The sequence below is a fragment of the Oncorhynchus clarkii genome, chromosome 13 (genome assembly GCF_045791955.1).
Source record: "Oncorhynchus clarkii lewisi isolate Uvic-CL-2024 chromosome 13, UVic_Ocla_1.0, whole genome shotgun sequence".
Lineage (NCBI taxonomy): Eukaryota > Metazoa > Chordata > Actinopteri > Salmoniformes > Salmonidae > Oncorhynchus > Oncorhynchus clarkii.
Genome location: NC_092159.1, coordinates 50,362,149 through 50,381,352, shown reverse-complemented (window position 1 = coordinate 50,381,352; position 19,204 = coordinate 50,362,149). Strand labels below are relative to the sequence as shown.

Below are 19,204 nucleotides of genomic sequence, written 5' to 3'. Positions count from 1 at the left end.
ATTTAATATTGTTTATTTATAAAAAAAAATTATTGTGCCATATTTATTATCTATTTCATGACCGTGATTCTTTGTCATTATGTTGTTGATACTATGTCCTTAATCTATTATTTATCCATTTATTTATTATGTGCAATTACATAATGTTAATTTATTTCAATTCACCATTGTTTGTGTTTGTATGTGAAGTGACAAGGTAATTGATGAAATAATATACATAGCTATCTATTTTAATTAAATAAATACATACTTTTTACCTGTTGGAATTTGATATTTTATTTATTTTCTCTTTATATGTGATGTGTGTGATGGACAAACACCCTTATGGAAATAAAACACCCTTACAATGTAAATGAAATACAATTACCTTATTTAACTTCAAAACAATAACTGTACTTCGCATATGTGGGTGTTTTTCATACGATAAGGAAGACGTAAAGGAAATGTTCGTTTTTTGTATTGGAACGAGACCAAAGATGATCTATTATATTGACAATTCTAATTCTAACAACGGAAACAAATGTCATCAACGATGGAAGGCAGGAGAAATCAGGTGAAACCATTTTAGCCAATGAGAGGGCAGATAGGCGTGTGACCAACAGGCACAACTAAGTTGTTTTTTATCAAAGTTGCCGGAATGCCACATGAATCCGCTTCTATAAGTACATGTGTAACAGCCTAAACATTACAAAACTTCTATTCGATTTCGACACCCTCTCATAGCCCTCCATGCAAAAAAGGGCTTATCTCACGCGGACATATTTTGGGCGCAGTAAATCCTCTCGCTTCGCCCCTTCCTCTCTGACGAGACCACTGAACTACAGTTTATTAAGAACGGACCGGATGGAGACGCTTAGGTATAATAATGCCGCGTTCATGTGATAGTCGGAACTGGGAACCTCAAAACTAGCAAACTCGGAAATATACGAATTTCCTAGTTCCGAATAGTAGTTGAACGCGTTATAAGAACGGACCGTACCCATACAATCGGTCACACATAGTCGCTTCTTTTTGACGTCATTTTCGACTGCGACGCAAAATTAAAAAAAATCATTTCGGAAAGCTTTCGGTAAAGGAAGTAACGTTAGCTGGCTAATACAACGGGCAAGAATTAGCCACCGATCAACAAGTAACGGTAAGCGAGAATCCCTCATGTCACACCGAGTGTACATAATACAACATTTGGCCTGTTGGCGTTGCCAGACGTTTTCTAGTGGGATTCGCGCATTTAATATGAATGGGGGATGCAAGATGGATGGAAGCCTCTCTCTCTCTCATCCGTAGCTTGCTAACGTTGGCTAGATAGCTTGCTGTTGTTCAGAGGGCGGTAGTGTCTTTGCTGTTGCGTGTTGTTGCGCTTTCTACTGAAAAGCTGTATATTGTCACACGAATTCGGAGCGTAGACCTTTCATTCAGTGAGGTTTCGCGTTAGCCCATAGTGCGTCACTAGCCCACAGTATCTGATGGTCAGTCTGCCAGTTCCCATATAATGTCCATGCAACAGGATACGCCTCCTGTGATGTGCCTCTGTCTGTCAGATGTCAGCCGTCAAACATCATTCAGTTGGTGTTCAGTACCAAATGACAGATAGCTGAATAATGTCTGAATACACAATTGACATAGACAGATCTTATATGTTCATACTTCTCTTGCAGGAGGATGAACCTAGATCCTGGCTGGCTGCTGCTCCTATCCATGTCTCTGGAGGTTTGGTCAGTGCCCCTCGACCGCAATGCAACCCCCCAGGAAGCACATTCTCCCCAGGAGGACAAACAGGAGGATAATGTGGTACGCCTTTGTTGTGTCTGTCGTTCGTCTATCCATCCGTTTGTGTGGTTGGTTGTCCGTCCGTCTGTCCGTCTGTATCCATCCATGTGTGATGTTTGTGTGTGTGTTTGCCCGTCTGTCTGTATCCATCCATGTGTGATGTTTGTGTGTGTGGTTGCCTGTCTGTCTGTGTCCATCCATGTGTGTGTGGTTGCCTGTCTGTCTGTATCCATCAATGTGTGATGTTTGTGTGTGTGGTTGCCTGTCTGTCTGTAACCATCCATGTGTGTGTGTGTGTGGTTGCCTGTCTGTCTGTAACCATCCATGTGTGTGTGTGGTTGCCTGTCTGTCTGTAACCATCCATGTGTGTGTGTGGTTGCCTGTCTGTCTGTAACCATCCATGTGTGTGTGTGGTTGCCTGTCTGTCTGTAACCATCCATGTGTGTGTGTGGTTGCCTGTCTGTCTGTAACCATCCATGTGTGTGTGTGGTTGCCTGTCTGTCTGTAACCATCCATGTGTGTGTGTGGTTGCCTGTCTGTCTGTAACCATCCATGTGTGTGTGTGGTTGCCTGTCTGTCTGTAACCATCCATGTGTGATGCTTGTGTGTGTGGTTGCCTGTCCGTTGCAGGACACAGGCCTATACTATGAACGGTATCTGTATCCATGTGTGATGTTTGTGTGTGTGTGTGGTTGTCTGTCCGTTGCAGGACACAGGCCTATACTATGACCGGTATCTGTATCCATGTGTGATGTTTGTGTGTGTGGTTGCCTGTCCGTTGCAGGACACAGGCCTATACTATGACCGGTATCTGTATCCATGTGTGATGTTTGTCTGTGTGTGTGGTTGCCTGTCCATTGCAGGACACAGGCCTATACTATGACCGGTATCTGAGAGAGGTGATTGAGGTGCTGGAGACAGATCCCCACTTCAGAGAGAAACTCCAGACTGCCAATACAGAGGACATCAAGGTCTCTCGCTCTCTCTCTCTCGCTCTCTGTTGTTTTTCCCCTTGTCTTATATTTTCTGACCTTAGTAGTTTTTTATTCGTTTTTTAAAGTATTAACTCACTAAGTACCCCCTCACCTCCTTGTGTAGTAACCTATGATGTTACACAAGTCATCTATAGTAGGGATTGGCACAGGTTATTCGAATATCTGAATGGACGTTAGTATTCGATTACTTAATGGTCTAGTTTAACAATGAAAATGCTTGGTCTAAAATGTCATAAAAGTGTCTATGTGACATTGCTACATAGCCTACAAGGATAGACCATTACATTAAACATTTTAATAACACAACAGTTTTACGACCGTTTTTATGCCCATAAAAAAGATGCTCCGGTAGCCTTCACACGTGGAGCTTGTTGTTATTGTTGGTCAATCAAAGTGGTGTTACAGTCGGAGGCTCAATGTGTAGCAAAGGAAGTGGGAGATTTCTAATCGATGCAAAATATAATACAAATTACGGAAATAAGTTGGCTAAATGAGAAGGAGTAGCATCAAGTCACTGGGTCAAGTTCCTGGTACATGTAAAGTAAATGTCCTGGCGAATAAAGGTGAATCTATGTGTCTGACTGACTGTCCATCTTCTTCAGAATGGTCGTCTCAGTAAGGAGCTGGACCTTGTGGGGCACCATGTTAGAACTCGTCTGGATGAGCTGAAGAGACAGGAGGTGTCTCGCCTCAGGATGCTGCTCAAAGCCAAACTGGACAGCACCAACACACAGAGTGAGGGTTTTTTAAAGGCCTGGAAGACCAAGATTATATATGTTTTCTCAGTCACTTGTTAAAACCCCTCTGTTTATCCCCAAGGTTTACAGATGGACCATGCCTCTCTGTTGAAGCAGTTTGAACACCTGGATCCACACAATCAGAACACCTTTGAGGCCAAAGACCTTGAGCTGCTCATCTCAACGGTAATGCAGTGAGCATAGAGTCCAGGCTTGTATTTGTATTCATAGAACATCTAAGAGTAGGTGCAGATCTAGGAACAGTTTAGCCTTTTAAAATAAATTTTTATGGGTACACATACACATTTTTATCAGATGTTATTGCGGGTGTAGCGAAATACTTGTGTTCCTAGCTCCAACAGTGCAGTAGTATCTAACAATACACAACAATACACACAAATCTAAAAGAAGGGAATGAAGAAATATATAAATATTAGGACGAGTAATGTCGGAGTGACATTGACTAAAATACCATAGAATAGAATACAGTATATACATATGAGATGAGTAAAGCAGTATGTAAACATTATTAAAGTGACTAGTGTTCCATTATTAAAGTGGCCAGTGATTCCATGTGTATGTATATAGGGCAGCAGCCTCTAATGTGCAGGGTTGAGTAACCCGCTAGTGATGGCTATTTAACAGTCTGATGGCCTTGAGATAGAAGCTGTTTTTCAGTCTCTCAGTCCCAGCTTTGATGCACCTGTACTGACCTCGCCTTCTGGATGATAGCGGGGTGAACATGCTGTGGCTCGGGTGGTTGATGTCCTTTTTGGCCTTCATGTGACATCGGGTGCTGTAGGTGTCCTGGAGGGCAGGCAGTGTCCATCTGTAAAAGTTTGAGTGTCTTAGGGGCCAAGCTGAATTTCTTCAGCCTCCTGAGGTTGAAGAGTAGTTGTTGCTCCTTCTTCACCACACTGTGTGGATGGATCATTTCAGATTGTCAGTGATGTGTACGCCGAGGAACTTGAGGGTACTATGGTGTTGAAAGCATTCTTCCGTAGGTATTCCTCTTGTCCACATGGGATAGGGCAGTGCGATGGCGATTGCATCATCTGGGGATCTATTGGGGTGGTATGCAAATTGAAGTGTGTCTAGGTTGTAAGGTAGCGGTGATATTATCCTTAACTAGCCTCTCAAAGCACTTCATGATGACAGAAGTGAGTGCTACGGGGAAATAGTCATTTAGTTCAGTTACCTTTGCTTTCTTGGGTACAGGAACAATGGTGGACATCTTGAAGGAAGTGGGATCAGCAGACTGGGATAGGGAGAGATGGAATATGTCTGTAAACACTCCAGACAGCTGGTCTGCACATGCTCTGAGGACGCTTCTAGGGATGCCGTCTGGGCTGACATTTTTGTGAGGGTTACCACGCTTAAATGTCTTACTCACATCAGCCACGGAGAACGAGAGAGTACAGTCCTTGGTAGCGGGCCACGTCGGTGGCACTGTGTTATCCTCAAAGCGGACGAAGAAGGTGTTTAGTTTGTCCGGGAGCAAGACGTCAGTGTCCGTGACGTGGCTGGTTTTCCCTTTGTAATCTGTGATTGTCTGTAGACCCGGCCACATATGTCTCCGTTGAATTGTGACTCCACTTTGTCTCTGTACGGACGTTTTTTGCCTGTTTGATTGCCTTACGGAGAAAATAACTACAAACTACTGTTTGTATTCGACTATATTCCCAGTCACCTTGCCATGGTTAATGCAGTGGTTCGCGCTTTCAGTTTTGTGCGACTGCTGCCATCTATCCACGGTTTCTGGTTTGGGTAGATTTTAATAGTCAGTGGGAATAACATCCTCTATTCACTTCCTGATGAACTCAGTCATCATGTCTTTGTATACGTCAATGTTATTCTGAGGTTACCCAGAACATATCCCAGTCCGCTTGAACAAAACAATCTTGAAGCATGGATTCCGATTGGTCAGACCAGCGTTGACTAGACCTTAGCATGGGTACTTCCTGTTTGAGTTTCTGCTTATAGGAAGGGAGGAGCAAAATGTAGTCATGATCTCATTTGCCGAAGGGAGGGTGGGGGAGGGCCTTGTAGGCATTTCGAAAGAGGTGGTCGAGTGTTTTATTCAGAGCGAGTACTACAGTCAATGTCTTGATAGAACTTCGGTAGCGTTTTCCTCAAATTTGCTTTGTTAAAATCCCAAGATACAATAAATGCGGTCTCAGGATATGTGGTTTCCAGTTTGCATAAAGTCCAGTGTAGTTCCTTGAGGGCTGTTGTGGTATTGGCTTGAGGGGGAATATACACAGCTGTGACTAGAACCGGAGAGAATTCTCTTGGGAGGTAATACGGTCTGCATTTGAATTTGAGGTATTCTAGGTCAGGTGAACAAAAGGACTTGAGTTTCTGTATGTTATCACAATCACACCATGAGTAGTTAATCATGAAACATACACCACCTCCCTTCTTCCCTGGGAGTTCTTTATTCCTGTCTGCGCAATGTACCGAGAACCCAACTGGTTGTATGGACGGGGACAGTATATCCCGAGAGAGCCATGATTCTGGGAAACAGAGTATGTTACAGTCCCTGATGACTCTCTGGAGGGGGATCCTTGCCCTGAGCTCATCTACTTTATTGTCCAGAGACTGAATATTAGCGAGTAATATACTTGGAAGCGGTGGAGGGTGTGCAAGCCTCCTGAGTATTCGGGAGAGTTGTATTCCTGGTTGTAAATGCTGGTGAGTTACCGCCTCTCCGATTTCCAAAATGATTTCCGGCTGTATGTAATAACACAAACGTGCTGGGCTAATAATGTAAGAAATAACACAAAGAACAACTAAATACTGCAAAGTTGCTTAAGCGCTAGAAGCAGAGCTGCCATGTATGTCTGTCGGCGCCATCTTGCCACCTTTTATCATAATTAATGCTATTATATTGGGTGCTAATCCTAGATCAGTATTCCTACTCTGGAATGCGTTATGAATACGGGCCCTTGTTCTTCTCTACTTGTATCATAACACTGGTGTTGATGTACTTCATTATCCCCTCGTCCTTGTCCTCTGCCTCCCTGCTAGGCCAAGGTACTTCAGTCCCCCCTCATCCTTGTCCTCCACCTCCCTGCTAGGCCGATGTACATCAGTTTCCCCCTTGTCCTCTGTCTCCCTGCTAGGCCGATGTACATCAGTTTTCCCCTTGATCTCTGTCTCCCTGCTAGGCCGATGTACATCAGTATCCCCTTGATCTCTGTCTCCCTGCTAGGCCGATGTACATCAGTTTTCCCCTTGATCTCTGTCTCCCTGCTAGGCCGATGTACATCAGTTTTCCCCTTGACCTCTGTCTCCCTGCTAGGCCGATGTACATCAGTTTGATCTCTGTCTCCCTGCTAGGCCGATGATTCTCTGTCTCCCTGCTAGGCCGATGTACATCAGTATCCCCCTTGATCTCTGTCTCCCTGCTAGGCCGATGTACATCAGTATCCCCCTCATCCTTGTCCTCTGCCTCCCTGCTAGGCCGATGTACATCAGTATCCCCCTCATCCTTGTCCTCTGCCTCCCTGCTAGGCCGATGTACATCAGTATCCCCCTCATCCTTGTCCTCTGCCTCCCTGCTAGGCCGATGTACATCAGTATCCCCCTCATCCTTGTCCTCTGCCTCCCTGCTAGGCCGATGTACATCAGTATCCCCCTCATCCTTGTCCTCTGCCTCCCTGCTAGGCCGATGTACATCAGTATCCCCCTCATCCTTGTCCTCTGTCTCCCTGCTAGGCCAATGTACAGTACCAGTCAAAAGTTTGTACACACTTACTCATTCAAGGGTTTTTCTTTATTTATTTTTTTACTATTTTCTGCATTGTGGAATAATAGTGAAGACATCAAAACTATGAAATAGCACATATGGAATCATGTCGTCACCAAAAAACTGTTAAAAATATCTAAATATTTTAGATTCTTAAAAGTAGCCACCCTTTTCCTTGATGACAGCTTTGCACACTCTTGGCATTCTCTCAACCAGCTTCACGAGGAATGGTTTTCCAACAGTCTTGAAGGAGTTCCCACATATGCTAAGCATTTGTTGGCTGCTTTCGCTTCACTCTGTGGTCCAACTCATCCCAAACCATCTCAATTGGGTTGAGGTCAGGTGATTGTGGAGGCCAGGTCATCTGATGCAGCACTCCATCACTCCTTCTTGGTAAAATAGCCCTTACACAGCCTGGAGGTGTGTTTCGGGCCATTGTCCTGTTGAAAAACAAATAATAGTCCCACTAAGCGCAGACCAAATGGGAGGGCGTGTCGCTGCAGAATGCTGTGGTAGCCATGCTGGTTAAGTGTGCCTTGAATTCTAAATAAATCACAGACAGTGTCACCAGCAATGCACCATCACACCACCTCCTCCATGCTTCACAGTGGGAACCACACATGCGGAGATCATCTGTTCACCTACTCTGCGTCTCACAAAGACATAGCGGTTGGAACCAAATATCTCAAATTTGGACTCATCAGACCAAAGGGCAGATTTCCACTGATCTAATGTCCATTGCTCATGTTTCTTGGCCCAAGCAAGTCTCTTCTTTTTGGTGTCCTTTGGTAGTGGTTTCTTTGCAGCAATTCAACCATTTAGGCCTAATTCACGCAGTCTCCTCTGAACAGTTGATGTTGATGTGTCTGTTACTTGAACTCTGTGAAGCATTTATTTGGGCTGCAATCTGAGGTGCAATTAATGCTAATGAATTTATCCTCTGCAGCAGAGGTAACTCTGGGTCTTCCTTTCCTGTGGCGGTCCTCATGGGAGCCGGTTTCATCATAGTACTTGATGGGTTTTCCGACTGCACTTGAAGAAACGTTCATAGTTCTTGAGATGTTCAGGATTGACTGACCTTCATGTCTTAAGGTAATGATGGACTGTTGTTTTCTCTTTGCTCAAATGCATTGAGGAGGAAAGAAATTCCACAAATTAACTTTTAACAAGGCACACCAGTTAATTGAAATGCATTCCAGGTGGCTACCTCATGAAGCTGGTTGAGAGAATGCCAAGAGTGTGCAAAGCTGTCATCAAGGAAAAGGGTGGCTACTTTGAAAAATCTCAAATACATTTTGATTTGTTTAACACTTTGTGGTTATTACATGATTCCATATGTGTTATTTCATAGTTTGTCTTCACTATTATTGTACATTGTAGAAAAAAAAGTAAGGAGTAGGTGTATCCAAAATTTTGATTGGTACTGTACATCAGTTTTCCCCTTGTCCTCTGTCTCCCTGATAGGCCAATGTACATCAGTATCTCCCTCATCCTTGTCCGCTGTCTCCCTGCTAGGCCACTAAAGACCTAGAGAACTACGATGCAGAGAGACATGATGAGTTCAAGCGCTATGAGATGCTGAAGGAGCACGAGAGACGGGAGTACCTCAAGGGTCTGGACCAGGAGAAAAGAGAGAAGGAGGAGAAGAGGATGGAGGAGCTGAAGGATAAACACCGCAAGCACCCCAAGGTCAACGCTCCGGTGAGAGAGAAAGACGGAGAGAGCGAGTAAGATGGAGGGAATGCTTTTTGTATGCGAGACCAGTAGAATGGAATCTCTTCTCTTTTCTCTCTCCCTCTCCTTTCTATCTCTCGCACAGGGCAGTGTAGCTCAACTGCGTGAGGTATGGGAGGAGACTGATGGACTGGACCCAACAGAGTTTAACCCAAAGACCTTCTTCAAACTGCATGGTCAGTTAAGCTGCACTCTACTATTACATGATGATGATGTTTGTATGTGTTCAAATAATGTTCATTTTCCTCCTTGTAGATGCGAATGGAGATGGTGTTTTAGATGAGCAGGAACTAGAGGCCCTCTTTGCCAAAGAGGTAACGCACGCCCTCACACGTGTGTGTGTGTGTCCGTGTGTGTGTCCGTGTGGTATAGTAACAGCTCTCTCCTGCCCTCTACCACCAGCTGGAGAAGGTCTACGACCCAAAGAATGAGGAGGATGATATGATGGAGATGGAGGAAGAGAGACTGAGGATGAGGGAGCATGTCATGAAGAACGTTAGTATTGTTTGGATTTCTATCCTCTGTTTTAACCCTCCATTCCTGTTTTTCCTTGTTTCTGTGTCTTTATTCCTCTCTCCTCTCTCTCTGTTTACCTCTCATCCGTTCACTCTCTGTCTGTTCACCTCTCATCCGTTCACGGTCTGTCGGTTCACCTCTCATCCGTTCACTCTCTGTCGGTTCACCTCTCATCCGTTCACTCCCTATCGGTTCACCTCTCATCCGTTCACTCTGTCGGTTCACCTCTCATCCGTTCACTCCCTATCGGTTCACCTCTCATCCGTTCACTCTCTGTCGGTTCACCTCTCCGTCGGTTCACCTCTCCGTCGGTTCACTCTCTGTCGGTTCACCTCTCATCTGTTCACTCTCTGTCGGTTCACCTCTCATCCGTTCACTCTCTGTCGGTTCACCTCATCCGTTCACTCTCTGTCGGTTCACCTCATCCGTTCACTCTCTGTCGGTTCACCTCTCATCCGTTCACTCTCTGTCGGTTCACCTCTCATCCGTTCACTCTGTCGGTTCACCTCTCCGTCGGTTCACCTCTCCGTCGGTTCACTCTCTGTCGGTTCACCTCTCATCCGTTCACTCTCTGTCGGTTCACCTCTCATCTGTTCACTCTCTGTCGTTTTACTCTGTCGGTTCACCTATCATCCGTTCACTCTGTCGGTTCACCTCTCATCAGTTCACTCTGTCGGTTCACCTCTCATCAGTTCACTCTGTTGGTTCACCTCTCATCCATTCACTCTCTGTCGGTTCACCTCTCATCCATTCACTCTCTGTCGGTTCACCTCTCATCCGTTCACTCTGTCGGTTCACCTCTCATCCGTTCACTCTGTCGGTTCACCTCTCATCAGTTCACTCTGTCGGTTCACCTCTCATCAGTTCACTCTCTGTCGGTTCACCTCTCATCCGTTCACTCTGTCGGTTCACCTATCATCCGTTCACTCTGTCGGTTCACCTATCATCCGTTCACTCTGTCGGTTCACCTATCATCAGTTCACTCTGTTGGTTCACCTCTCATCCGTTCACTCTCTGTCGGTTCACCTCTCATCCGTTCACTCTGTCGGTTCACCTCTCATCCATTCACTCTCTGTTGGTTCACCTCTCATCCGTTCACTCTCTGTTGGTTCACCTCTCATCCGTTCACTCTCTGTCGTTTCACTCTCTGTTGGTTCACCTCTCATCCGTTCACTCTCTGTCGTTTCACTCTCTGTCGGTTCACCTCTCATCCGTTCACTCTCTGTCGTTTCACTCTCTGTCGGTTCACCTCTCATCCGTTCACTCTCGGTCTGTTACCTATTACTATTTTCTGTTTTGACAGGTGGACATCAATCAAGATCGACTCGTCAGCCTGGAAGAGTTCCTTAAATCAACAGACAAGAAAGAGTTCAACAACCCTAAAGAATGGGATGTAAGTGAGTGATGGACGTTGGGTCGTTTTATAGTTTGTGTGTTGAGTAATGTCAGGCTCATCTTCCCCATCCCTCCAGACTTTAGATGACACCAAGCCGGTGTTTACAGAGGCTGAGCTCCAGCGGTTTGAGGCGGAACTGCACACCAAGGAGGAGGAGCTGGGTAGGAGGGCGGAGTCTCTTCGTCAGGAGCAGGATCTGCTGAAGGAGAGGGGCAAGGCCCTGGAGGCCCAGAGACGAGAGTACCAACAGGTAGACAACCACCACTTACTCTGCACAGTGGTATGGAGGATAGCCATACTATGAACAGCCAAATACTGCAGAATAAGCCATACTGTCACTATAGCGATTATATCTTCAATGAAATATGAAACTATGAGTAGCCATATGATGAAATGTTTATCTGATTCTGTCAGGCAGTGCTAGAGATGTCTCAGAGGAAGGAGAAACAGGCAGTGGAGGGGCAGCCTCCTACGGGTCCTAACGGAGAACTACAGTTCCACCAAGAGATGCAGAAACTGGAAGATCAAGGTAAACGGGATAGACAAGATAAAAAGGGCGGGGATGGAGTGAGTTGGGGACATTTTGGCTTTTGTCTCCTCTGAGGGGTTCTTTCAGTAATGGAATGTTCTCTCTGGCGCTCTCATTCAGGTGCTAAAGCTCCTGTTGAACAAGAAGTCCAAGAGGCCCAGAATAACCTGCCTGCAGAACCACCACAGAACCTGCCCATACACACCTAATGCAGCACCCTGATACACATAGTGTTGCAATGGGAGGGTATATTACTGGAAACGTTCTAAGTTTACCAGTAAACTACCAGAATTTTTGTAACTTTCAAGGAATGTATGGAATTTTATCAGATGACATCTAGTGTCTTTTTTTGGTACTTCAGATTATCACAGGTGTTTGTGAGCACGGTTACATGCGTACCATAATTTGATTTTGTTTAATACATTTACATGCTTTGCAAGAAGAACGATTTCCCTAATAATCCTGTTTACGTCTGAAATCAGGCTACTGATGAGACTTCAGATAAATTCAGAAAATCAGCCATCTATAAATGTTCGACCACATTGGCCAAACTTTTTTGCAAAACCTTTTTGATTCTGAGTTGGGACATATAAAGTTTGTATGTGAAAACTATTTCTAAGATGCATACTTTGTTTTTCCAAATTCACGCCTAAGAGGGAGTCTTGCGCTACCTGTGCTGGCGCAAATCAAATACACAGCTAGAATGCAGTAATTCGAAAGATTGCTCCGAAAACCAGGTGTTTTAATCGGTGTATGCTTACTTAGATTTTGACCGTACGCCGATTTAAGATAAGCAGAGTAAGGTGTTTACATGACTATTTCCATACCTGGCCTACTGCCATAATCAGTTTAATATCGAATTATTAGTGTGCATGTAAACATACTCATGAATTATCTCTGGCCCTCTGTGTGGCCTTATCAGATGTAAAATCTATACAATAATTCAATGAGATGACAAAGCTGTAAAAGATCCTAAATATAAACCTTCAACGTAGTGAATGTCATTGATGTTTAATATGAGAGTTTCCGAATAAAATACCCTTTGTTTATTTTACACACACTTTTTTTTTATTTTACTATGTCAATATGTCTTTGTTGTAAATATTTTGGGGTCAAACTGGTGGCAGTTGTGAAAAAATACAATAGTTTGAAAGGTTTGTGGAGTGAATTGAAAACAATGCAATTGTTGATTAGATGCTTTTCCAAAATTATTTAGGTTATTTTTTCTCTTGAACCATATAGTCTATCCACTAGAAACTCATGGACATTATGGTCACAGATATACAAAATGTTTTACTATATATATGAATAACATTTTTTTAGTTCAAGTATAAATCATCAAAGTTACCATAGATTACCTGTTATTTACCAAAATTACGGAGGATTCCAGTAACTTTGGTAAAATAGTGTTAGCTGTGCAACCCTAAATACACACACGCTCTCGCAGGAACACATCTCTTTCACTGACACACATATCCAGATGGGTACAGCAGATGACATCATACAGCACAAGCGCACAACCCCAGTCAGTCAAGCACATCGTATCGTCCCCTGGCACAGTCCCGGTGTTCACCTATCTCTGTGGTTTACATTTGATCTCAATAAATTATTCAACTCACTGGACCTAGCCGCCTTCATTTTTAAATTCTCTGTCATGCCTGTGAAATGACTCTATAGATATTCTGCCCTTACGTTGTCTGTCTGTGGTGTATACCTAGCTTACTATTTCCACTGTTTTCCTCATATCTGACCACTAACCCTTTCCCAGATGAGGTACATTGTTTGAATATTTAATTCCCAATTCCTTCTGCCATCACACTCCTCTAGTTGACCTTTGACCTCTCCTGCCAGTAACTAATTTGTATATTGGTCACTGGGATCTTGAATGCTTCTGTACATTGTTGTTATTCCAGCCTTGTCCCTTCTGTCATCACCCTTCTTATTTTAAATGTGTTTTAAACATTGTTGTAGTAATGAATCCCTTCAGTGTCTCTGTACTGTGCTCTCTCTTTTCCTCTGCTGTTGTCCAGTGGTATGGTTCCCCGGGGAGTATGTACTCATCGTTGTTGTCTCCCATGGAATGGGTCCCCTGGCACACAGTGCATTCCTACCCTGCATTCCACTCACCCCCTGACCCCCGGTGACCTCAATGATGACCTCACTGCCCCTTCTTTCTGCTGTTAGCTGTCAATCACTCCGCTGCTGGTGATGTCACTGCTCAGGGATGAGCAACATCTGCACTGTGTGTTTAGCAACATCTGCAATGTCATTTTTCTTCAAAATGTTATATTTTTTATTCTCAGTCTGGTAGTAGGTGAGACAAGTATGTGACAACATGAAGGAGAGACAGCTGGATGTAATCTCAAGTTATGAGCAACATAAGATCTATATGTGTCCATTTTGAACATCTATATGGTTGGAAAACATGCAGTACCAGAGCAACACAGCAGATGATGGTGGACACGGATCAAACTGAGTGTCCCTCACACAGATTTATGTAACTGTCTTTCCTTTTTATCTATAAAGGAATCATCTTTCAGCTTTGATATTTACAGCACCTCGCCTCCATCTTGGAGTTTGGGGGGGGTTACTTCATGAGTTGGTTATGGAAGTGACCTGTGTTACCTTGTTCTTATGTGTCCAATGTCCATAGCCTGAGGCACAGCACAGCCTCTGTTCCCACGTGTTAGTTCTCTGGATAGAACAACTGACTGTCTCTCTGCCTGTGATCTTTGGAAACCCCAATGAACCCCACTGGAACCTGAAGGAATCACCAGATAATAATAGGAAATGATACCATTATGGAATGATCCTAGTATTAGATATAGTGCTGATGCTGCTGACACGTCTTCTTCACCATCATCTCCAGATCAGAGAGACTCACATTTTCAACCTCTCCCTGTCTGAGTCTGTAATACCAACATGTTTCAAGCAGACCACCATAGTCCCTGTGCCCAAGAACACTAAGGTAACCTGCCTAAATGACTACCAACCTGTAGCACTCACATCTGTAGCCATGAAATGCTTTAAAAGGCTTTTCATGGCTCACATCAACACCATTATCCCAGAAACCCTAGACCCACTCCAATTTGCATACCTCCCCAACAGATCCATAGATGATGTGATCACTATTGCGCTCCACACTGCCCTTTCCCACCTGGACAAAAGGAACACCTATGTGAGAATGCTATTCATTGACTACAGCTCAGCGTTCAACACCATAGTGCCCACAAAGCTCATCACTAAGCTAAGGACCCTGGTACTGAACACCTTCCTCTGCAACTGGATCCTGGACTTCCTGTCGGGCCGCCCCCAGGGGGTAAGGGTAGGTAACAACACATCCGCCATGCTGATCCTCAAAACTGGGGCCCCTCAGGGGTGCCTGCTCAGTCCCCTCCTGTACTCCCTGTACACTCATGACTGCACGGCCAGGCCCGACTCCAACACCATCATTAAGTTTACTGATGACACAACAGTGGTAGGTCTGATCAACGACAACGATGAGACAGCCTATAGGGAGGAGGTCAGAGACCTGACTGTGTGGTGCAAGGACAACAACCTCTCCCTCAACGTGATCAAGACAAAGGAGATGATTGTGGACTACAGGAAAAGGAAGACCGAGCAAGACCGAGCACGCCCAGTACATCATCGAGGCCAAGCTTCTTGCCATCCAGGACCTCTATACCAAGTGATGTCAGAGGAAGGGCCTAAAATTGTCAAATACTCCAGCCACCCTAGTCATAGACTGTTCTCTCTGCCATCGCACGGCAAGTGGTACCGGAGCGGCAAGTCTAGGTTCAAGAGGCTTCTAAACAGTTTCTACCTCCAAGCCATAAGACTCCTGAACAGCTAATTAAATGGCTACCCAGACTATTTGCATTGCCCCCCCCCCCCCCCCCCCCCCCCCCCCCTCTTATACGCTGCTGCTACTCTCTGTTATTATTTATGTATAGTCACTTTAATAACTCTACCTACATGTACATATTACCTCAATTATCTCGACACCGGTGTCCCGCACATTGACTCTGTACCCCCTGTATATAGCCTCGCTACTGTTATTTACTGCTGCTCTTCAATTAGTTGTTATTCTTATCGTTTACTTTTTTAAAGGTATTTTCTTAAAACTGCATTGTTGGTTAAGGGCTTGTAAGTAAGCATTTCACTGTAACACCTGTTGTATTTGGCGCATGTTTTTTAAATGTATTTTTATTTGTAATTAGGCCATGGTGCAGTATCCATATTTACCTGCAGAGGGAAACATTGAGTCAGTGCAGAAACAGCACAAATGTGGAAAGATATGGACACAGAGTTCTTTCTGTCATTAGTCTCACTCTCCTATTGAGAGCTTTGTAGAAAAACACCCATACCTTTGGGCTGTTTACCAAACCAATATGCCTACAGATCTATACAATGTAATTCTGTCCAGTTCTTCACTTTAATCCTGCAGATGGGCTGTTAGACATTGTGCTGAGCTTTCACTAATAGACCTTATTCAGATAAAGGTAGTTTAAAAAGCACATACATTTTCCAATTCACAGTGTGTGGGTGAACTTCTCATCTGGTCTGGTGTCTTCTGAGAGGAGGCATCAGTGTCAGCCAGTCCTCTCCCTGCAACAGCAAGGTATAGGACAGAGAGTTGCTGAAACCTGTTATGTCATATGTGTCCTATCCATTGTCACTATCTTCACACTGTGGAATCTCAGAGAGCAAGTCTCTGGAATAATAACAGTATTTGTGATTTGGCATGAGTTGGACGAGGGATTTAAATGTTGATAATGGGCAGATCAAGTGTCTTTTCAATAAGGTCTTTGGCCAAAGAGTGGTGGATTACAAATGTATCTTAAGGAAAGAAGAGAAAGGGCATCATGGGAGACAGGGACTGAGGATCTGTTTGGCTCTCTATGAGGTCAGACTGCTGCCACCTCTGGTCTGACCCTGACCTTAGTCTGACCTGGGAAGGAGAGAGGGAGAGAGAGGGGTGTGTGTGTTTTATATGATAAACTATGCAATGGACACACTTTTCTGTCTGACAATTATTGTTCTTGACATCACATCTGTACTTATCTGAAGTGGGGACCCGCAGACTTACTCAGACTATTGACACATTCATTCTACTAAGTGTCTCGATGATGCAATAGCTTTCTGTCTCTTCTCCAAAGGAAAGATTATTGCCTATTTGAATGCTCTCTCTGTGCATTACAATGACATCATCCTCTCAGAGAAAATTACGTCATCCCTTCCGGGACCCTTCTTACCGCCCCAACCAATTGAGCTGAAACCAATTTCATTTTTTTCTATTGGCCCTGCCAGTTCCAGGAAACGCCTTCTCTTGCTTTCGGTTGGTTGAAGTGTAACCGATGCCCTGTGGTGATTGGTGTCAACTGCACATCTGTCTGTGCGTCCGACCATGAGAAGAATACAGAGGTGGAGATGACTAGCGGGTAATTTGGTTTTGACATTTATAGACGATTTGCATTTCTGTAGAAATAGGTTCAAAATCCATGAAAATAACACATTCTTTTATCATAAACCATATTTAGGCCTCAACATTTAACGACCCACTCTGCACAACAAAACATTAAATGGTGAAATATGTTGAAGACAAAAATTTATATTTGTGATATACATAGTTTATTATGGGGGGGGGGGGGGGGTCACAGTCAAAAAGCCAGTGTGAGCAATAGGTGAGTTTTGAGCTGTGAATGACGCAGTTCTCATACTAGACACAAGAGGGGGAGAATGTTTCACTGTAGCCTACAATATGAGGCTGTAGAAGTTATTAGCCATTCTCTGATTTCCATACATGTTGGGTCTAACATTGAATGTGAGTGTAATTTTAATGTGTGTCAATGTAAAATGAAATCACGACTGTGCCTTTATGAGTGTGTGCGCGCGCGTTCACATGCATGATCAATTAATTGTATAGCCCCGCGTGCGTGAGCGGGCGCGTGAGAGCAGCGAGTTTGTTTCTTTAAGACCCAGCACCTTTTTATCCGAGGGAGAGAAGGATGGATGGAGAATGAGGAGAGAGAGAAAGACGGGGGTTGTCTATGGTGAGGTGTAACGTCGCCTCGCGCCCAGTGCCATCGTTTACATGTGTGAGAAGGGAGAGGGGAGGGGATTGCTTGCTGGCAACTGGGGTTTCACGGCGATACGACTTTTAACCGCGAGATGCCCGGATGGGGTAAATGGGAATTATGTATTTTTTGCTTTCGACGATGACAAGGGTGAGATAAGATTATGAATACAACATCTGACATGTAATTAATGTTGTGAGATGGAGCTGTGCATGATCTGCCAGCTGTTTTTGAGGAGGATGGAGAGGGGGCGAGGCGGTGGGGTTTAACGCCTAACATTGGGTGTAACGGGATGCTTCATTGCCTACAATATAATTGGGGCATTTATGAATATAAGGATGCATATTCTTTAATTTGTGCGTATAGCCTTTATTTCGTTTGCAGAATTATTTGCATAGAGGCCATTGGAAGGAAATCGGACGGGAAGAGGCTATAGGCTACATAGCCTAAATACATTACATCTTCTGTTTTATTTTATTCGCGTCGCTTTTCTGTTGTGACTGTGGATTTAATTTATTAGGCCTAACATAGACCCTTCTCGCTAAATATATTTTCAGATTGTAACATACATGACGATGTGAGACAGAGGTTATTATGAGACGGAGATATATTCCCTTCTACAGACTACACATAGTCCATAATTACAATGATGACCATTTCAATTCAAATACGTTATGAGACTGCCCCGCATAAATACATGTCTGTCTGTCTATCTCTGTAGACTATTAAGGGATACATCCGGCTCGTTTATTTTACCCATGATCCCCCTACTGAACGAGATGGCCAGCCTAAGGCTACAGCGTAACCCTCCATGACTCTCATTTCCGTGTATAACGCGCATCCATGATTAGCATTATGACTAATCGGCTGTATGGACAGATAAGAGCAGAGACCGATGGATACATAGCTTCAGACAGACGTGTGCAACGGAGTAGGTTGCCGTGGATGCTGGACAGAAGTAATGCAATAGGCTCCAACTATGTATTCTCCTGATTAGTCATTGTGGTGGAACAGAGATAGGTGTGTGTGTGTTTGATGTTCAATGAATATGTGAAGTGTGTGTGTGCGAGAGAGATGAGAGAGAACGTGTGTTTGTGTGCATGCCAATGGAGGTTGATTAGACATATTTTTTTTTCATCAAGTCAAATGCTTTCATTGTGCAATACATAAGCTACAGTAGGTGTCTTAATTGTCTGGCCTGCTCTGTAAACAGCTTCTTCCAACTGGCTATGACATATTTGATTTAGTCATTATCATAATGGTTTTGTGTCTGTGCTGGCCACCCAATCATCTCACCTGGTCCACCCACATCTCAGAAAAGGGGTTCTCCACTTCCTCCTCTTCCGGCCTGGATTGTCTTTATGATGTTGGTTACTAACAAACTGTTCTCTAAAATCTGTTGCATTATTAGATCCAAGGATGAGGCTCTTTCAACTTGTCAATTACAATTATATAAGTTGATTGAGAGCCTTGAGAGTTTAATGGAAAAACACTATAATTTCTCTCTTAATTTCCCCTGTTTCTCTCTTCCTTTCCCCTGTTTCTCTCTTCCTTTCCCCTGTTTCTCTCTTCCTTTCCCCCGTTTCTCTCTTCCTTTCCCCCGTTTCTCTCCTTCTTTCCCCCGTTTCTCTCTTCCTTTCCCCCGTTTCTCTCTTCCTTTCCCCCGTTTCTCTCTTCCTTTCCCCTGTTACTCTCTTCCTTT

At 44.1% G+C, this 19,204-nt stretch overlaps 1 protein-coding gene across 1 annotated transcript; it reads left to right on the top strand.

Annotated features, from left to right (window-relative positions):
* The first annotated feature begins 606 nt into the window (after positions 1-606).
* Positions 607-13,048, top strand: LOC139364990 (nucleobindin-2-like). The gene is made up of 13 exons (XM_071102285.1): positions 607-1,135; positions 1,656-1,788; positions 2,631-2,738; positions 3,365-3,497; positions 3,582-3,685; positions 8,766-8,951; positions 9,070-9,160; positions 9,240-9,298; positions 9,387-9,479; positions 10,804-10,893; positions 10,973-11,146; positions 11,311-11,425; positions 11,546-13,048. Exons 2-13 carry the CDS (start codon positions 1,660-1,662, stop codon positions 11,632-11,634), a joined length of 1,371 nt encoding a protein of 456 aa, XP_070958386.1. The 5' UTR covers positions 607-1,135; positions 1,656-1,659; the 3' UTR covers positions 11,635-13,048.
* The last annotated feature ends 6,156 nt before the right edge of the window (positions 13,049-19,204 follow it).